Source organism: Tupaia chinensis, unplaced genomic scaffold (genome assembly GCF_000334495.1).
Source record: "Tupaia chinensis unplaced genomic scaffold, TupChi_1.0 Scaffold149686_1, whole genome shotgun sequence".
Classification (NCBI taxonomy): domain Eukaryota; kingdom Metazoa; phylum Chordata; class Mammalia; order Scandentia; family Tupaiidae; genus Tupaia; species Tupaia belangeri.
In genome coordinates, this window is record NW_006209531.1 from 556,753 (window position 1) to 574,546 (window position 17,794).

Below are 17,794 nucleotides of genomic sequence, written 5' to 3' on the forward strand. Positions count from 1 at the left end.
GTCTATTAGTCTTTTAATTATGACCAATATTCCAGCAGCAACACTTTGGATGACGAGAGCCAGTGGTCGCAAAAATAAACAAGGCTGCTATGGGATACAGCTTTGACTTTTATTCAAAAAAAACCTCTTAGCTACTTAAATCATTTTAGACTCAATCTGATTTATTTAAGCACTAAAGATACAGCTCTGTGGTATCTGTATGGCTGTATTCTTTCCACACAATCTGGCATTCAATTTCAAATTGTGCACATATATATCAAAGTTAACAAAATGCTGACAGGTTCTCTCCTTTGCTTATGGTAAATCACTAAGAGGCTGTATTTAAATGAAGAACTACAAATTCAAAGTGTAGTTCAAGATGAAAAGAGAGTTCCCAAAGCAATCGTTTCATTTCAGAGAAATGAAACATTTGCTCAAGAGAGACATGAACTGTGCAATGCCACTGGTTTTATGTTCTCTCATTTTAGAATTTCACAGTTGTAGTTTGACTGAGTCAAAGGATCAACCAGATGTATTAATTAAGACAACAGCTTGTTCTCAATGCCATTAACTATCAGTGCAAAGCTTTGAGTCAGTTAATTCTCTTGGCAGGCACCAAGGTACGTAAGTGGTTTTTCTTTTAGCACTTATAGAAACAGTCAACAAATTGATTCAACTAAATATAAGCCAATAATTTAAAAAGCTTTTAATACTGAAATAGTGTATTTCGATTCTCTGTTCATCATGCCCATTTTAGTGCTCACAGTATCAACTAGTTTCCTAAAAAAATTTTTTTTTTTTAAATCAAAGATTTATCTCATTTTAAAAATGATCCCTTCAAAGCTCTAGGGAATGAAAACATAAAATCCTCACAGGGTATGGAGTAATTCTTGTTTAGGAAAAAAAAAAAAGATCTTCACAGTCTTACAAATAAACCTGCTTTCAACTTAGACACTACAGTATCTGCTACTAAGTGTTAGTAGCAGGTAATGAAGAACATTTAGATCTAATTTTTGTTCTTAAGACCTTATGACCAGGGACCAGCAGATGGCAAGATGGTTATGTCGCTGGACTACCACATAGTAGACTGCAGTTCAAGTCCTGGACCCAGCAGCTTAAAACTGGCTGGGCGCATGGACATGCATGTCCAAAATCCCAAAAGGAAAATGGAGAAGGAACTGTAGTGTGGTCACCACCACCCCCACCGGCCCCCACTCCCACCATGATTTCTTGCTTTCTGTCTCTCCAGCAAGTGTACATGCCCTATAGCAAAAATCTCTCTCAAAAACAACACACGCGCACACACACACACACACACACACAAACAAATATACACAAAACGACTAAAACAAGATGCCCCAAATCTTGTTGACTTTAAGTAGCAGCTGATCATGAACCTAGGCAAGTTCTTTAACCTCCCTCTGCCTCAGAGCCCTCCTATGTAAGGGACGACTACTAGAACTGTGACTGGGGGAGGAAGACAGCACACTGGGCAGAGTAAGTGTTGTAACTTCCACAACACCAGCAGCACACAGAAAAAGCTTCTAAGAACTCCCATCCGGAATAACAATAACAAAACCAAACCCAGGCACTTAAGATAAAATTTCAAGTGAACAATGCTATAATATTTGCCATTTTGCCAGTGGAATACAGGCTTCTCCTTTCCTAATTCACTTGACACAAAAGTTACTTATAAGAGCAAGCAAGTATTTTACTATTGCCATCTCCTCCAATCTTGGAAAATAAGAGTAACATGTTTCTCTTTTTTTGCACAAATATACACAGAGGAAATCCATGACAAGATTATTCTGTTAACTACAAAAACAAAACAAAAATCCATTAGTTAAGAACCTGAGGAAACACTGGCAATAGATATATCATTGATACAAAAGGAGTCTAAATGAACTGAGTAAATCAAAATAATAAAAATACATTTTATATCAAATTAGTAAAGTTTTAAAAAATAGACAATGAGGGCCTGCTCCATGATGCAGCAGTAGCAGACTGCTCAAGAGAAGCCAGATCCCACACAGAGACCACGGTTTGAGTCCCCAACCCAGTCAGCCTGAAACTTGACTGGCAAGTGTGGACATTCCCAAGAAATGACAGAGTGGAGGATGGGGATCCAGGCATGACCAGATACTGTGGAGGGTGCTCTTCTCTCAATCTCTCTCTCTCATGCATGCACACATGCTCTATCTAAGGAAAATATCCACTAAAAAAATAAACATAGTAATACTCCATGTGTTTTTTTTTTTTTTTGAGAACATAGCGCCTTTTGCATTTATTGGAAAAAATGCAATTTAAAAAGTTGGTAATAAAGATTGAGAACTTTCTTAAAAACAGTTAGGTCTTTTGAGCCTGTCATTCTACCTCTGGGGAAAGAATCTGAGATACAGTTATAACTTTAGACAAGGAAGTATTTATTCAACACTTATCATGACAAAAAATTGAAAACAAACACGATAAAAATGTCAGTACATAGAATAACTGAATACAATAAAGTCATTAAAAATGTCTAGAGAGGGCCAGCAGGTAGCATGGAGATTAAGAAGGCTGCTATGGGATACAGCCACACATGGCAGATTATGCAGTTCAAGTCCTGGACCCAGGGGTTTGAAAAACACCAGGCATGTGTACCTGCATGCCCAAAATCCTGAGAGGAAAATGGAGGAGATTAAACTTTTGCTTTTTAAATTACTTTATGATTTCTCTTTCCAGATTGGATCCTGGGGGTTATTTCTTACCTTTGTTTTCTAGCTCTCTGTCTCTCTCCCTCAAGCCCACGTTCCCTATAGCAAACAACTACGACAAAAATGCCTAGGAAGTTTTTAATAAGGAAAATGCTTAAGACATATCACCAGGTAAACAAAAGGGAAGTGTAAAATTATATGCATATCACAAAATCAACCATATTAAAAATGTAAAGAAGTGAGAAAAAATAATAGAAAGGGACAAAAATGTCACTAGTGATTTTAACCGGATGGTACGATGTTATAAAATTTTATTTAGCTTTTATACATTATCATAATTTCCTAAATTTTCCACAAATTTGCCTCCATTGGATAGCCAAACCTTAAAAAAAAAAAACATTTGTTTTAATTAGAGGCTAGACAAGTAGTGACTCTGTACTTACTAAACTCTGAGGCTGTTTTCTTATCTACAAACAGGACAAGAATTCTTCCCTTTCAAGGTTGCTGTCAAAATCAACACGGAACCTGACACAAGTTAGCACTACAGCTATTATTATTATTGTACCATGATCACATTAGGGTGCACAATGCCCCTACTGTGAATATAAAGATGTTTTATCCTTTACGAAGTGGTTCTAAGCAACTGTGCTTTGAGCGTTGGTAATGGTTTGAAGTGTTTTCAGACTCCCCCAGTCCCCCTGTCATGCTGTGATTCATCTCTACTTGTTCCCCCACCCCTGCTAGTTGGCTGTTTCTAGTGTGCATCTATCTGTAGCACTACTGCTTGTTATCTGGAATTCCAAACTGAACTGCAGAGGGTTTGGGACTCAGTCCCATCCAGAGGCTGTAGACTGGCAACTCACAAGCATGGATTGTTTCATCCACACAGTAATGTAATATTTGAGTAAGTAGCCAAAGTGTAAAATTCAGGAGATTTCATATAAAAAGCCAGAATTCTTGCTTCATAAAAAAGAAAGATATGGCAACCCTAGAGCCAAAGTCATCAAACAGCACGTGATGGTCAATTGACCACAGTTCTTACCACGCCCCCAACTGACTCCCCTACGCACTTACACTGAAGGTCAATTGTCATGTATCATAACATGGGGAGTGTTTCGGTTTATTGCAGGCCCAGTACCCTGTTTAGCCTCAGAAATTATTCGACTTTATGATCAATTACCTAGCTGTTATATCAGTCAGGGCCCAATCTGGAAAAGAAATTGTTAACTAATTTGAAGAGCAAGTTCAATCTATAAAAACAACTATATTAGAGGACTAGAATAACATGAAATCACTAAAAAATAACTCTATCAGAGAACTGGAGTAGTAAGAAATCACTACTAAGAACTCTGAAAAATATAAAAATAGCAGACATAAAGAACAGCTACCACCCTAGGACTGAGAGTAGAGTGCTCAAAAAAAGGCTCCACAGGGACCAGCAGTTAGCATAATGGCTATGTCGCTGGACTCCTACGTAGTTGACCGCAGTTCGAGTCCTGGACCCGGTGGCTTAAAACTCACGCCGGGCGCGTGTGCGTGCGTGCCCAAGATCCCAAGAGGAGAATGGAGAAGGGATTGCGGTGTGGTCATACCCCCTGGGGGATGATTTCTCACTTTCTGTCTCTGTCTAAACCTCTAAAAAAAAAAAAAAAAAGGCTCCAAAGGGACCAGCAGTTAGCATAATAGCTATGTCGCTGAACTTCTATGTAGTCGACCGTGGTTCTAGTCCCAGACCTGGTGGCTTAAATCCATGCTGGGTGCGTGTGCGTGTGTGCCCAAGATCCTGACATGAAAATGGAAGAGAAGGGATTGCGGAGTGGCCATCCCTCCTGGGGGGTGATTTTTCACTTTCTACCTCTCTGTCTCTGTCTTTCTGGTGAGCGCATACGCCCTATAGTAAACCCCCCCCCTCAAAAAAAAAAAAGGCTCCACAAAGGCTGAGATCCAACAGGTGGGGCTCACAGAATGGCAGAGAAGCTTCTGTGGTGCTGTGCTGGTGGGATTTGCTGGAAATCTGCACTGAAGAGTGTAAGGGAAAGCTGTTCATGGGAATGGGTCTCACTTGGAGAAAGACTCCTATAAAACTGCCAAAGGGGTGCCAATGGAAACTACTAATTGCTGGGTGCTGGAGCAACTGTGTGCATGACAGGACTGAGGCATGCAAAGGCATCCATGGTGCAGGAGCCAGGCACAGGAAAAGTCTAGCTGGGGACTGGAGAAGTCTATGCATTGCAGGAGCCTGTGCTGGGGTATACTGCAGGAGCTAGACATTGGGGAGGCTGCTCGTGCTGCAGGATTCGGTGCCAGAGAAACCACCTAGGAGTCTGCTGAGCAAGCATTCCAAAATCCAGAAAGAAAACCCCTTTCTCTTACAATTTCTCTCCAGAATCTTTATTGACAAAGCTTAATATCATGCCAGCTGGCAGAGGAAAAATATTTAAAAGGCCCAGGTACATTCTGTAGGGTAGTCAATGAAGAGTGATTTGGAGCCCAGAGGCAATAAATTGATAGATGGTCCCACTAGCCTACTGGAAGTACATAAAAAAGATGCCCAGGAGCCAAGTGAGAGCCAAGACCAGTAGGGAGCAAATAAAATGCTTGCTCTTTAGGCTCTGACTACTCTCAGACTTTCTGTCCCTTTAGAGTAATGAGGCTTCTGGATGGCCAGGTTCCACACAAGAGATGCTACCGATATTCTTCTCCTTCATCTTTTACAATAACGAACATTTATTAAGTGCTTACGACACTGGGATATTCTATTACACTCATTTTATTCACATATAGTAACTCATCTAATCCTTACAACAATCCTGTGAGCTAAGTACTTCCATTTTCCCCACTTACAGATGAAGAGACAGAGGGATAGAAAGTGCAAGTAATCTGCCCAGGCTCACACAGCCAGTGAAGGACAGAGCTACGATCTGCACTTATGTAATTCTAACTCCAGAATCTACTGTCTTCAACACTTCGCTAAATTGCTTCTTGACAAGACCCATTTCATTGTTTACTTTTGTGCTTTTAGTATCTGTCTTCTTTCTCCAATTTGCCTGTCAAACCATTCTGTGGTACAGTGGTAATGCGTTGTTCAAGAGAAGCCAGGTTCCACATGGTGACCATGGTTTGAGTCCCTGACACCGTCAGCCTGAAACACACCAGCCCAGGATCGACTGGGTGGAGGACTAAAGGAAGAGGATCTCAGTGTGACCAGAAATGGTGGAGTGTGCTCATCTCTCAATCGTGTGTGTGTATGTATGCTCTATCATGAATATAAAAGATAAAAATTAGAACAAAAAACTCATACAACTGCAGGACCGGCAGTTAGCGTAATGGCTATGTCATTGGACTCCCATGTAGTCGACCGTGGTTCGAGTCTTGAACCCAGTGGCTTAAACTCATGCTGGGCACGTGTGCATGTGTACCCAAGATCCCAAGAAGAGAATGGAGGAGAAGGGATTGCAGCGTGGCCATCCCACCTGAGAGGGTGATTTCTCGTTTTCTATCTCTCTGTCTCTTTGTGAGACACAACCCTCAAAGATAAAAAAAAAAAAAAAAAAAAAAAAAAAACTCTCGGGGGAAAAAAAATCATACAATTGCACATGAAAAAAATATCAATTCCATTTCATGATAAATTTTAAAATTCTAAGATAATTTAAAAAGAAAAAAAGCAATGAAAGGATTCTTTCAACAATGTGTGGAAGTACCTTGAATATTGGGGCAAAATATTTTGGTTATAGAAAACTGTCCCAGATAAACATAAGGTTTTATAACAAATAATTAACTCCAAGACCTTATCACTTAAATCCATATAACTGGGAGGAGCCAGCAGTTAGCATAATGGCTATGTCGCTGGACTCCCACGTAGTCGACCGCGGTTCGCGTCCCAGACCCGGTGGCTTGGAACTCACGCCGGGCACGTGTGCATGCGTGCCCAAGATCCCGAGAGGAGAATGGAGGAGAAGGGATTGTGGCATGGTCATCCCCTCTGGGGGGTGATTTCTCGCTTTCTGTCTCTCTGTCTCTCTCTGTCTGGCGAGGGCATGTGCCCTATAGCGAAAACCTCTCAAAAAAAAAAAAATCCATATAACTGGGGAAGAAGAGATTCTCAGCTCAATACCTATTTCTATTTTACTTCAATAAAGTTAGAAATCATTTGTATTCAAAGTTAGAATACATTTGTATTCAAGGAGGATTTGAGATTTCTATAATTCCATCACAGGTTTTTGTTTTGTCTTATTTTTAAGAATTATTTTATTTAACTTCACTTATTTATCTTAATTTGACCAGAGAAAGAAAGAGAGAAAGAGAGAAAACCACCAGGTCTGGGAAGCAAACCACTGTCAGACATGTGGGAATCCAGTGCCCTTAACCACCATACTACCTGCTGGCCCCACCATCTCAGGTTTTAAGAATGCCAGTATTTGGGTGCAGCAGGTAGTATGGTGGTTAAGGCACTGGACTCCTGCATGGCTGACTGTGGTTTGAGTCCTGGACCCAAGAACTTGAAAATCACACTGGGTACACGTGCGTGCAAGCCCAAAATCTCAGGAGGGTAATGGAAGAGAAGATATTACAGCATGCCAGCCCCCCTTGGGGATGATTTCCCACTTTCCCTCTCACTGTCTATCTGTCTCTCCAGTGAGCACACACACCCTATGGCAAAAACCTTAAAAGCAAACAAACAAACAAACCAGCTATCTGAAATTCCAAACAGAATTTTAAGGGATCTTAAATCTTGTTATCATCAAAGTGTTCTCTCTAAATTCTTCAAGTACAGGAGAGGTTAAGACTATGACAAACATGAATGTTCTGAATCTGTTTCAGGTTTTCTTCTTTCAAGAAGAATGTCACTTCCTGAACAGCACAATTGCAAATTGACAAAACCATGAGGATGTCAAGTGTGAAATTAATCTTGGATAGTTCAAAATGGGAACTACTTTAGATTCCAGTTTGGCAGGTATTAATTTAAAGGGCATCTAAGACTTACTCAGTTCTTTCTTACAGGTTTTCAGTGGTACTTGGAGATTGTTTACCTCTGAGGTTTACAAGTTCCCCTACACTGAAAAGGCACTAAGCATGAGAAAAACTGTGGAAGGTAAAAGGTTAATGTTACCAGTGTTCTAAATCTGGGGAGCTAAAGGTACCAATTCAGACAGATCGTATTTTCATTCCTTTTTTACAGTTCATTACTTAAGGCAGTGTCATTTAGTGGTCAAGAGCTTTAGCCCTGGGAACCAAATGGACTTAGTTTCACATCCCACCCCTCCCAAAGTTTGTGCCCTCTCCAAGCCTGAGTCTGCCCACTTTTAAAGTTAGATTAAACAGTATCTCATAATCTTGTCCTGAGGATTAATAGTCTAACAGTCCTAACAGTAGCTATTAACAATATTATAGTATTTTTTCTTTCCTTTTCTTTTTCTTTTTTAATTTCCAAAGGATGTGTGCACTCACCAGAAAGACAGATGTGCCTCTCAAAGGGGTGTGGTCATGCCAATCCTTTCTCCTCCACTGTTCCACCCTGTTGGGATTGTGTGCACACATGCACAAGCACCAGCATGCTTTTCAAGTGGCTAGGGCCAAGATTCTATGTTCAGCCATAGGGGACTCTCAGTCACTAGACTATGGATGGGGTGAGGGCAATAGGGGAGGGTACCTAATAAGTCTTAATTTACCCATATGGTATCCTGGAGAAAAGAAACCTTTCCAGGTAAACAATACTGAATTAGACTTTATCCAGGTTTTATCTGACGCAAACCTGGTTTCACCAAAGATCCACACAAGATAAGTCTAAGGAAATAGTTACTGGCTGTTTCCCAAGTATAGATAAATTAACTGAGATTCCAAAATTTAAAAATCTTGGAATATAGAGGGACCAGCAGTTGGTGTAATGGCTGTCGCTGGACTCCCATGTAGTCGACCGCGGTTCATATCCCAGACCTGGAGGCTTAAACTCATGCCAGGTGCGTGTGAGTGCATGCCCAAGATCCCAAGGGGATTGTGGCATGGCCAGCCCCCCTGGGGGGTGATTTTTCACTTTCTGTCTCTCTGTCTCTCTCTGGTGAGTGCACGCATGCTATAACAAAAACCTCTCCAAAAAAAAAAAAAGTTGGAATATAGAAATGAGATTCTAAATATGTAAAATCTATCTTATTATCATAAGAGAATAAAAGAGTAACACACCAGAAAATGCAAAAATCTTTTAAAATCAACTCTGCCAAATCTACTTCAAAGAGAACTGTTAAAGAAAAAGGATACCAATGGGAGCAAGGTAGACAATGGTAAGGCAGTGCAAAGCTGACCCGCGTGGGAAGGGTCTAGGTTTGCACCTAGAGAGCCCCCCTGGAAACACCAGGTAAAGGTGTGCCTGTGCTAAGGGCTGTTGAAACTGGGAGTGTCCTGTACAGTGAAAACCCTGTTAGGGTTGCTTGTCTCTCTTTGTCCTACTCATGGAAGAAGGAAAGAAAAAAAATAGCATACTGAATAAATATGTGCCTTGGTCACAATTAACCTTTGATTTGGTGATAACTCAAGCCCCCAAAGATCCTATAAGTCAGTTAGTATAATGAGATACAAATCAAAATTTGATTTTTTTTTTAGTTGCCAGAGAGCACATGTGTTCACCAGAGACAGAAAGAGAAAGGGAGAGAGAGAAAGCACCACCCCCCCCATTGGCCATAGGGCATGGTCACGCTGCTGTGCTAAGGGGCTGGCCCCACAAAACAAAACTGAAAGATGAAAGCTGGCCCAGCTGGGAAGGTGTCACACTGTACAGTGGCTGAATCTGGCTGCATGAAAGGCCTCTCAGCCCACCCTACACAGGCTAGACACAGTGACGCACACCTGTGGTCTCAGCTAACTGGGAGGCTGGGGCAGAAAGATGGCAACATGGTGTGTTCAAAATACCCCTTTCTCTCTCACATACAAAATAAAACAGGCCCATCTGCAATACCACAAGTGGTAGAGCTCTAGTGTGCAAGGCTAGGGCTACATACGAAGCCCAGGAACCAAACCCATAGCAGGCCTGGATTCAGGTCCCAGACCAATTGGACTCTAACAGGCCAGGCATGATGGTAAGTACCTTTAATCCTAGTTAACTGGGAAACTGGGGCAGGGGATCACAGGATAGTGAGACTGTCAAAAAAATACCTCTCTCTATCCCGTGCACTCTCAAAAACAAAAACATGAAATGGCAAAATAAAGCTTAAAATGAAAATAAGTATAATGAAGAAAAGAAAGTTAAATACTAAGGAAAATATTATAAAGCAGGGAGACTAAAGGCCTCTGCAAGTGCAATATTCATAAAGAATATAAATGCCAACCCCAAAACGGGACCTTTGAATTCCAAACAAACTGCTGAGAATTTTCCACATTTAGTAAGGGTATAGAGGAGAGTACCTTTCCCATTATTAGAAGTCTATTCCCGGGGGTGGCAGGTGGCGTAGTGGTTAAGGGTGCTGGACTCGCACATGGCTGACCGCGGTTTGAGTCCCAGATCTGGCCACTTGCTTTCTCACTCTCTCTCTCTCTCTCTCTCCCTCACTCTGACCCTCTCTGGTCAAATTAAAGTCAGTAAATAAATAAAGTTAAATAAAATAATTCTTAAAAAGAAAAGAAATCTATTCCCAAATAAAAGATTTAAAAGTTATAAATCAGAGCAGTTATAAAAATGAAAATCTTATGCTTTTGTAGGCAGCACTAAAAATAATCCTCAACATTTTCAAAGTTCTTATTATGCTGTAAACATAGTGTTAAACCCTGTGCTTATATGATTTCATCTCATCTTCCTAACAATCCCATAAGGTACACTTAACAGAAGCAACCTGAATGTTCAATAGCTTGATCAAGTAACAACACTGATTTTGAACTACTTTAGCTGTCTCAGACAGTTTCTTAAATTGGTGCATTATAAATCATACTAACCTCTAAAATCACTCTAAGAGTAGCTCTTTCATCTGCCTACTTATGGATTTATGCTGTTTCAAAACATGAAAAGTGTGGGATTACAATCTAAACTAGTCTGCAGTGAGAAAAGTATGGAAACAGAGAGAGCTTTTAGAAATTCCTATAGCGATACGATTATTACAATTATAGAAGTAATGTTATATCTATCGAATCTGATAACAATACATTTGAGCTTGCGTATTGTATGTCCTTTTTCTATTTCATTTTCCTAGTGTTTCATTTTTACAAATCTATTGGTCTAGATTGGAACAGAAAGTGAACCCAAACAAAAACTGGACCTTTACCAGACAGTTTGAGGAGCAGTGCTCTAGAGCTCTGGTACAAACACAGGTTGGTGCTACCAGCTCTGAGGAGACAGGTGCAGATAGCAGATAAACAATGATCTTCAGACGATCAATTTAAAATCCCATACTGGCCTTGTGTTGTCTTAACGTTATTAATCAGGGCAGCTGCTAAGCTGGGCTTATACTATGCAATGCAGGCTCTCAACCTACTTATGCAGCTTTGTAACTTGGAGTCAAAGAAAACTCACTACCAACTGAATATGAAAAATACAAGACAGTGCTAGTGTACCCGACTCCTTTACCAGACAGAATTTCATCTGTGTAAAGCATGCTTTGGCGTCCTTTACAAATTTAGCTTTTTTCGTCTTACGCTGGAAAAATTAGCATCTCTGTTATCATAGTTAAAGTTTCATCTGAGAATCAGAGATTATACTTTTTCTTTTGCTTTATAAATTGCTTAGCATAAAGATATTGTTAGTAGGCCAGCAGGTGACGTGGAGGTTAAGGTGCTGGACTCCCATTCGGCCTACCGCAGTTCAAATCCCAGACCCAGTAGCTTGAAAAACACACCAGGCACGTGTGCACAGGTACCCAAAATCCCTAAAGGAGAATGGAGGGAAGGGACTGTGGTGTGGCCATCTCCCCTGGGGGGTGATTTTCTTACTTTATCTCTCTCTGGTGAGTGCAGAAGACCTACAGCAAAAACTAAAAATTTAGGAAAGGGAAAAAAAAAAAAGATAATTGTTGGTAGGTCAAAAGGAAAGAAAGAAAGAAGATCACAAAAGTATTAAGAAAGATGGTTTTGAGAGTATTGGAGAAAGTGGTAGAAAAATCAATTCCCAAAAACCTCTTGATGGTCAGATATGGCAGGGGGTCTCCACTGCTATAGCAAGTTTATACTACTTGATTTTAGACAAATGTCTAAATAATAATCCATACCATAACTCATAGTTTTTTAATCACCTGACATTTATTCCTGCTCTGAGAAGTTCTGAATGAAAATTTATTGAATGACAAAGTAGTAGCAAGATTAAGAGTATGAATAAAGGGGCCAGCAGGTGGTATAGTGGTTAAGATGCTGGACTCCTACATGGCCAACCATGGTTCCAGTTCTGGATCTGGCAGCTTGAAAATCACACTGGGCATTTGTGCATGCGTGCTCAAAATCCCAGGAAGAGAATGGAGGAGAAGGGACTGCAGTATAGCCATCCCCTCTGGTGGGTGAGTTTTCACTTTCCCTCTCATGTCTTTCTCTGGCCAGGCCACACACCCTATGACAAAAACAAAAACAATTGGGAACCAGCAGTTAGCGTAATGGCTATATTGCTGGACTCCCACGTAGTCGACTGCGGTTCGCATTCCGGACCTGGTGGCTTAAAAGTCACACCGGGCGCGTGTGCGTGCGTGCCTAAGATCCTGAGAGGAGAATGAAGGAGAAGGGATTGCGGCATGGCCATCCCCCCGGGGGGTGATTTCTCGCTTTCTGTCTCTATGTCTCTCTCTGTCTAGCGAGCGCATGTGCCCTATAGCGAAAACCTCAAAAAAAAAAAAAAAAGAATATGAATAAAAATCATACCTTGGAGCCAGCAGGTGGCATGGTAGTTAAGGGCACTAGACTCCCACATGGCCGACCATGGTTTGAGTCCCGGACCTGGTGGCTTCCTCTCTCTCTGTGTACCTCTCTGGTCAAATTAAAATAAATAAATAAACTTAAATAAATACTTCTTTTAAAAAAACTCATACCTTTTCATGTAAATAAAAGCAAACTAGGGGGGGGTCAGCAGGTGGACTGGTGGTTGGACATGGCCGACCATGGTTTAAGCCTTAGACCTGGTAGCTTCCTTTCTCACTTTCCCTTTCTCTATCTGTCTCTCTCTGGTCAAATTAGAAAATAATAATAAAGTTAAAATAAAATAATTCATAAAAAAAGGAACTAGGGCCAGCCCTGTGGCCTGGTGGTTGGAGCAGCTGGATCCCACATGGCAAACTCCGTGGACACATGTGTGTGCATGTCCAGTGGGATAGTGAAGTAGAGGGGATTAGGAAGAGACCAGAGAGGAATGCTTGCTCTCTCCCTCTACCCTTTGGTGAATGCATGCGCCCTCTGGCAAAATTAGGAGAAAAAAAACAACAAAGTGAACTTTAAAATACAGTAGGTTTGGGACCAGCAGTTGGCATAATGGCTATGCTGCTGGACTCCCATGTAGCCGATCGCAGTTCGAGTCCTGGATCTTGTGGCTTAAACTCATGCCGGGCATACAGCGTGGCCATCCCCGCTGGGAGGTGATTTCTCACTTTTTGTCTTTCTGCCTGTCTATCTTGCTGGCGAGCACACGCGCCGCCCTATAGCAAAAACCTCTCCAAAAAAATAAAAAATACAGTAGGTTTACTTGGTTCTCTTATTAATAAATAACATTAGTCCCTAAGAAAAACTAGTCTTTGTTAAAAGGAAAGTCTGTTAGCCAACATAGCAGTTTAGGGAGCCATTTTGCTAAGGATAAAAATTGTGCTTATCAGCCTCCCATGATTGAAGTTGGTTTTTGTTCTTCTTTTCTTATGAAAGAAAGAAGTATTTTTAACTTAGTTTTGCCACATCGTAATCCCCTGTCTAGTCTCACAGTCAGCTAAGACCAAAAGCTCCCACCACTGCATCGTGCCCGTTCAGGTTGGCTCAGGGTCTCACCCTGGGCTTCCCAAGCATCGAGCATCGTATAGCAGTGCTCGTCCACCTGCACTGCCACAGCTGAGCCCAGTTTCACCAATTTATCATCTCCCTGGTTTCATATTACTAACACACTGGTCTCTAAAAACAGCATAATTTGACTAGAGAAAATGTTTAGTTCGTAGAAGATAGAAAACAGCAGTTGAATCCTAAAATATCTTTGCCTAAGTTATATACAGCTCTCACTTTAATAGTTTAAAAGCATTTCTCTTGCTGTAGTAATAAATAAATGTTATGAATGCTGATTTATAGCATTTTAAGGCATACAGCAAGAATTACTAGATCAACTTAAAAAGCCACAAACAATATTAATAATAATAAATTATCTTTATTAATGGCCTGGTCAACAACACTATTCATGTGAAAAAGAAAACAGCATATAACTGTATATTATAATAATCATTCAAGACAGTTTGAGAAAAATCTGAAACTGGTAAAAGGTCTAAGCATTTTATGCAAATTAAAAGTTTCACCTGTTGTGAACTTGAGTTAATTATAATTCTTCAAAAACGTTACTGCAATATGTTTTCTTCTTCTCTAGAGAGGTTTTTGCTATAAGGCATGTGCTTGCCAGAGAAAGAGAGACAGAGAGACAGAGAGACAGAAAGCCAGAAATCACCCCCCAGAGGGGGTGGCCATTCCACAATCCCTTCTCCTCCATTCTCCTCTCAGGATTTATGGATATACATGCACATATGTCCAGCGTGAGTTTCAAGCCAGCAGGTCTGGGACTCCAACCGCGGTTAGCCATGTGAGAGTCCAGCGATGTAAACATCTGCTGGACCCATCTCAATACGTTTTTAAATAAACACACCAAACCAAACCTTACAAAAGTCACTCCAACTGTCAACTTAATTTCTAATGTAGTTATAAGAAAATAAGGTTTATATGAGAGGAAAGACAGAAGGCTCACACTATATTAGGCAGGTAACCCAGATGAGTGAAGTAGGCTTCACAGGTCAAGGAAGACTAGGACAGTCAGAACAGGACAAGGGGCTGCTACTCAGCTGTTCACCTGTTGCCTGAGAGACTACAGGTATAACAACAGAACTGAATAGTCTGCTAATCTAACAAAGTAAGCCTGTGGGCTAGATTTGGTATACCTGTAGCTTGTTCATATACCAAGTACCTTTGTCACTGAGGCAGAGTGGCTAAAAACTGTGAAGAATCAGAAAACAATTTAGATTTAAAACACAGATGATTGTAGTGTAACTGCACGCACTCCTAAGTTACACAATTTGTCTGATTCTCAGTTTCTCGGTCTGTACCCCACTTAAAAAAAATGAAGTTAGGTAATATAGGTATTCAAAAACAAAAAACATACACTAGTATAAGTACAGATAAAAAAAAATAGGAAATGGAAAAGGAACCTCAACAATTCAGGCCTCTCTTCCATTTGGCTTCACTTTTTCTCAATAATGCTCCATCCCACTCTCTTTCCCATCCACTATTTTCTTCACTGCAATGCCTCCACTTTCTCAGGTTTCTTCAAGGCCTGCCTCACCCTCATCATCTACATCTTTCCTTTCTAATTCAAGTCACTTTCCTTGGAAAAAACGTTCAGGATTGACATTGAGGGCAGAGCCTATTTTACTGCTAATATTTTACTGCTAAATTCCAAGAAGAACTCAGGAATCCTGCTCCCTCAGAATGCATTAATAGTTCCCTCCCCACCACCACCCCCCAAAAAACTTTGAGCAATGTGCACTTTGTGAACTCTTTATGATAATCTAATGAACCTATCTATATTTTCATTGAACAGTGTTTTCTTCTTCCCCACCCCCATTAATGTTTGTTCAAGTAATAAAAACTGAATAAATTAATTAAAATGTCCAAATTTATTTTACAATAACTTCTAAGCAAACAGATTTGAAAAACTCCATTCTAATGTTCTCCTTCATTGTTTTTCGTCTTAAATTCATTCTAGCACAGGTATCCAAAAAAACTTAGATTCCCTTTAAAAAGCAGGTTTGCAGGGCCAGTAGGAGGTATGGCGGTCAAGGTGCTGGACTCTCATACAGCTGACCACAGTTTGCATTCCAGACCTGGAGCCTTGCTTTCTCACTCCCTCAACCTCCATCCCTCCACTTCTGGTGAGTACACAGGGCCTATAGCAATTAAAATAATAATAATAATAATAATTTTTAAAAATAATTATTTAAAACAAAAGTATGTTTGGTCTTTTCAAAAAGAGAAGTTACCATGTCGATTTCAACTATGGATAAATAACAAGCTCCATTTACTTTCTTGATAACAACCTGGACTTTGATTCCTTAGAACCTCTGGAAATCAAAATAAATGTTACAATACCTCTCTCCAGGAAAACACACGGATTCTCACAGTTTTGTATGCAATTTCAGAGGAGTCAGAATACTCCAGAATCGTCAGTGATATATCAGCTAACCCCAGGTTATGAATTACAGTGCTGAATATAAGGTTTATTTCTCTTATTAAACGTTATGGCTCTTTTTAAAAGATAGCCTTCCTCAAAGAGAACGCATCCTTCATGAGTCTACATCACCACTTCCTAGTCGCCATCCTGACAGGTGACAGAAAATTAGGTTCCTTACCTCAGAGAAATTAACAGCCAAGGGAATGATTCCAGCCACGTAACATCCCACCAACATAGCCAGAGACAGCAAACTAATGGAGATGAAATCATCCATTCTGCCCTCCTTTTTCACCCGCCACCACCAAACCACAACTTTCCAGCGGTTTTGAAAGGTGCTTTGGTTCTTTAATCACGTGTGATAGTTCCAAGAGAACAAGCTGGCTTTCCAGTTCTTTCGGCCTCCCCACCAGATTTGTTCACGGGGCACCCTTCTCTTGAACGTACCTGGAGACAGCCCCCTTTTGCTGATTTTAGCACCTGCGAGAATTTCCAACAATCTTAGGTCCTAGCCCTAGGTTCTCAGATGCCAGTCACTGGATTCTCGTGGGTTAAATAAAGATGAGAAAAGTCAAAGGGGAAAATGTGTGCGAACGAGCGATTTCTTCAACTGTCGTTATGAGAGTGGCACAACGGGCTCAAGCCCTCCACAGACAGCGTTCCCGGAAGCAGCAGGAAAAGAAGAAAACCCAAGGGAACCAGTTCTCTCGGCGTCCGGGTCTCCCTTAGGCAGCCCCGCCGGTGATCACCCTCTGGCTGGGACCAGCCCACCAGTTCCTGCAAACTCCCCTCCGAGTCTAGAATGGAGAGGGAAGGAAGGTCTGCAGGTCTCTGACGACGGGTCCTAGAGACACAGCAGCAAAGCTGATACAAAGCTGCCTCTGTCCTATACCCGCAGCTGCCCATGGTACTCCACTTCGCCGGGCCTTGACCCGGAGTCGGCGATACTACAGCTGCCATGGCCGCCAAGTGGCACCTTTTCATTGCATCCACTTCCGGATTGCCTCACCGCCCCCTCCTTTGGAAGGGCACTTCCGGGTTACAACCGACCTATGGCACAGGACACTCATATTGCCGCCATTTTTTAGTGGGGCTAATGAAAGCTTACTGGATTCGCTATCTGTAGTGTTGACCTCTTTGACCGTGTGCCTAATAGCGAGAATACAGAGGACAGCGCCTTGAAAATAAACACTGTTTATAAAGCTCCGAAACATTATTCTCTTACGTAGCACACCACCCTAACCCAATATGGCCGAAGTAGCGTCAGGTCTGCTCTAGCCGCCGGAAGTGTCTCTATGGCTCAAAAGGTTCTTTCGCGTTGCGCTTCCGACGACTTCCGTCTGCTCCTATCGCGGGGATTGGCTGTTGGCTGCGTTGCGGCTAAGCTCGTGTGTGGCGGCGGTGTCGGCAGAGGCTGCAGTGAAGAGAGTTTGGCGCGATGGTGAGAAAGGCCTCAGTGGCCACCCGAACCCCAGCATCCTGGGCGACCCCGGCCCATACATCTTACCGCTTACCCGGCACTCCAGCGCGAGCGTAGTGCTTCTCGTCCCTCCAGCTCGTGGGGTCGACCCTTCCCGCCGCGGAGATGCCGGGCCTGGCTCTAGGCCCCAGAGCCCGGGTCCGCCCTATCGTCGCGCGCCCGCCTGCTGGTTCGGGCGAGGCGTGCGTGAGTCTGAGGATGCGCCTTCTTCCGATTGCTACTTGGCGGAAGGGAGCGTGTGGATGGGGGTCTTTCCCTCCAAACGCTCTGATGGACTGTAGGAACAAA

At 41.8% G+C, this 17,794-nt stretch overlaps 2 protein-coding genes across 3 annotated transcripts in view; one reads left to right on the top strand and one right to left on the bottom strand.

Moving 5' to 3' along the window:
* SLC39A9 (solute carrier family 39 member 9) overlaps positions 1-17,020 on the bottom strand; it is a 59,784-nt gene extending 42,764 nt beyond the window's left edge. Inside the window, exon 1 of one of the 2 annotated variants that reach the window (XM_006171512.3) lies at positions 16,474-17,020. Coding sequence is in view for 1 of the 2 variants with exons in the window: in XM_006171511.3 (XP_006171573.1) it covers positions 16,208-16,303 (96 nt within the window). In the remaining variant the exon portion in view is untranslated. Of the gene's footprint in view, positions 1-16,207 lie in introns of both variants that reach the window. The other variant, XM_006171511.3, reaches the window with a different exon arrangement.
* A 314-nt stretch (positions 17,021-17,334) lies between these two features.
* ERH (ERH mRNA splicing and mitosis factor) overlaps positions 17,335-17,794 on the top strand; it is a 19,177-nt gene continuing 18,717 nt past the window's right edge. Inside the window, exon 1 of the mRNA XM_006171513.3 lies at positions 17,335-17,467. Within this exon, the coding sequence (XP_006171575.1) occupies positions 17,465-17,467 (3 nt within the window). The 5' untranslated portion in view covers positions 17,335-17,464. The remainder of the gene's footprint in view (positions 17,468-17,794) is intronic.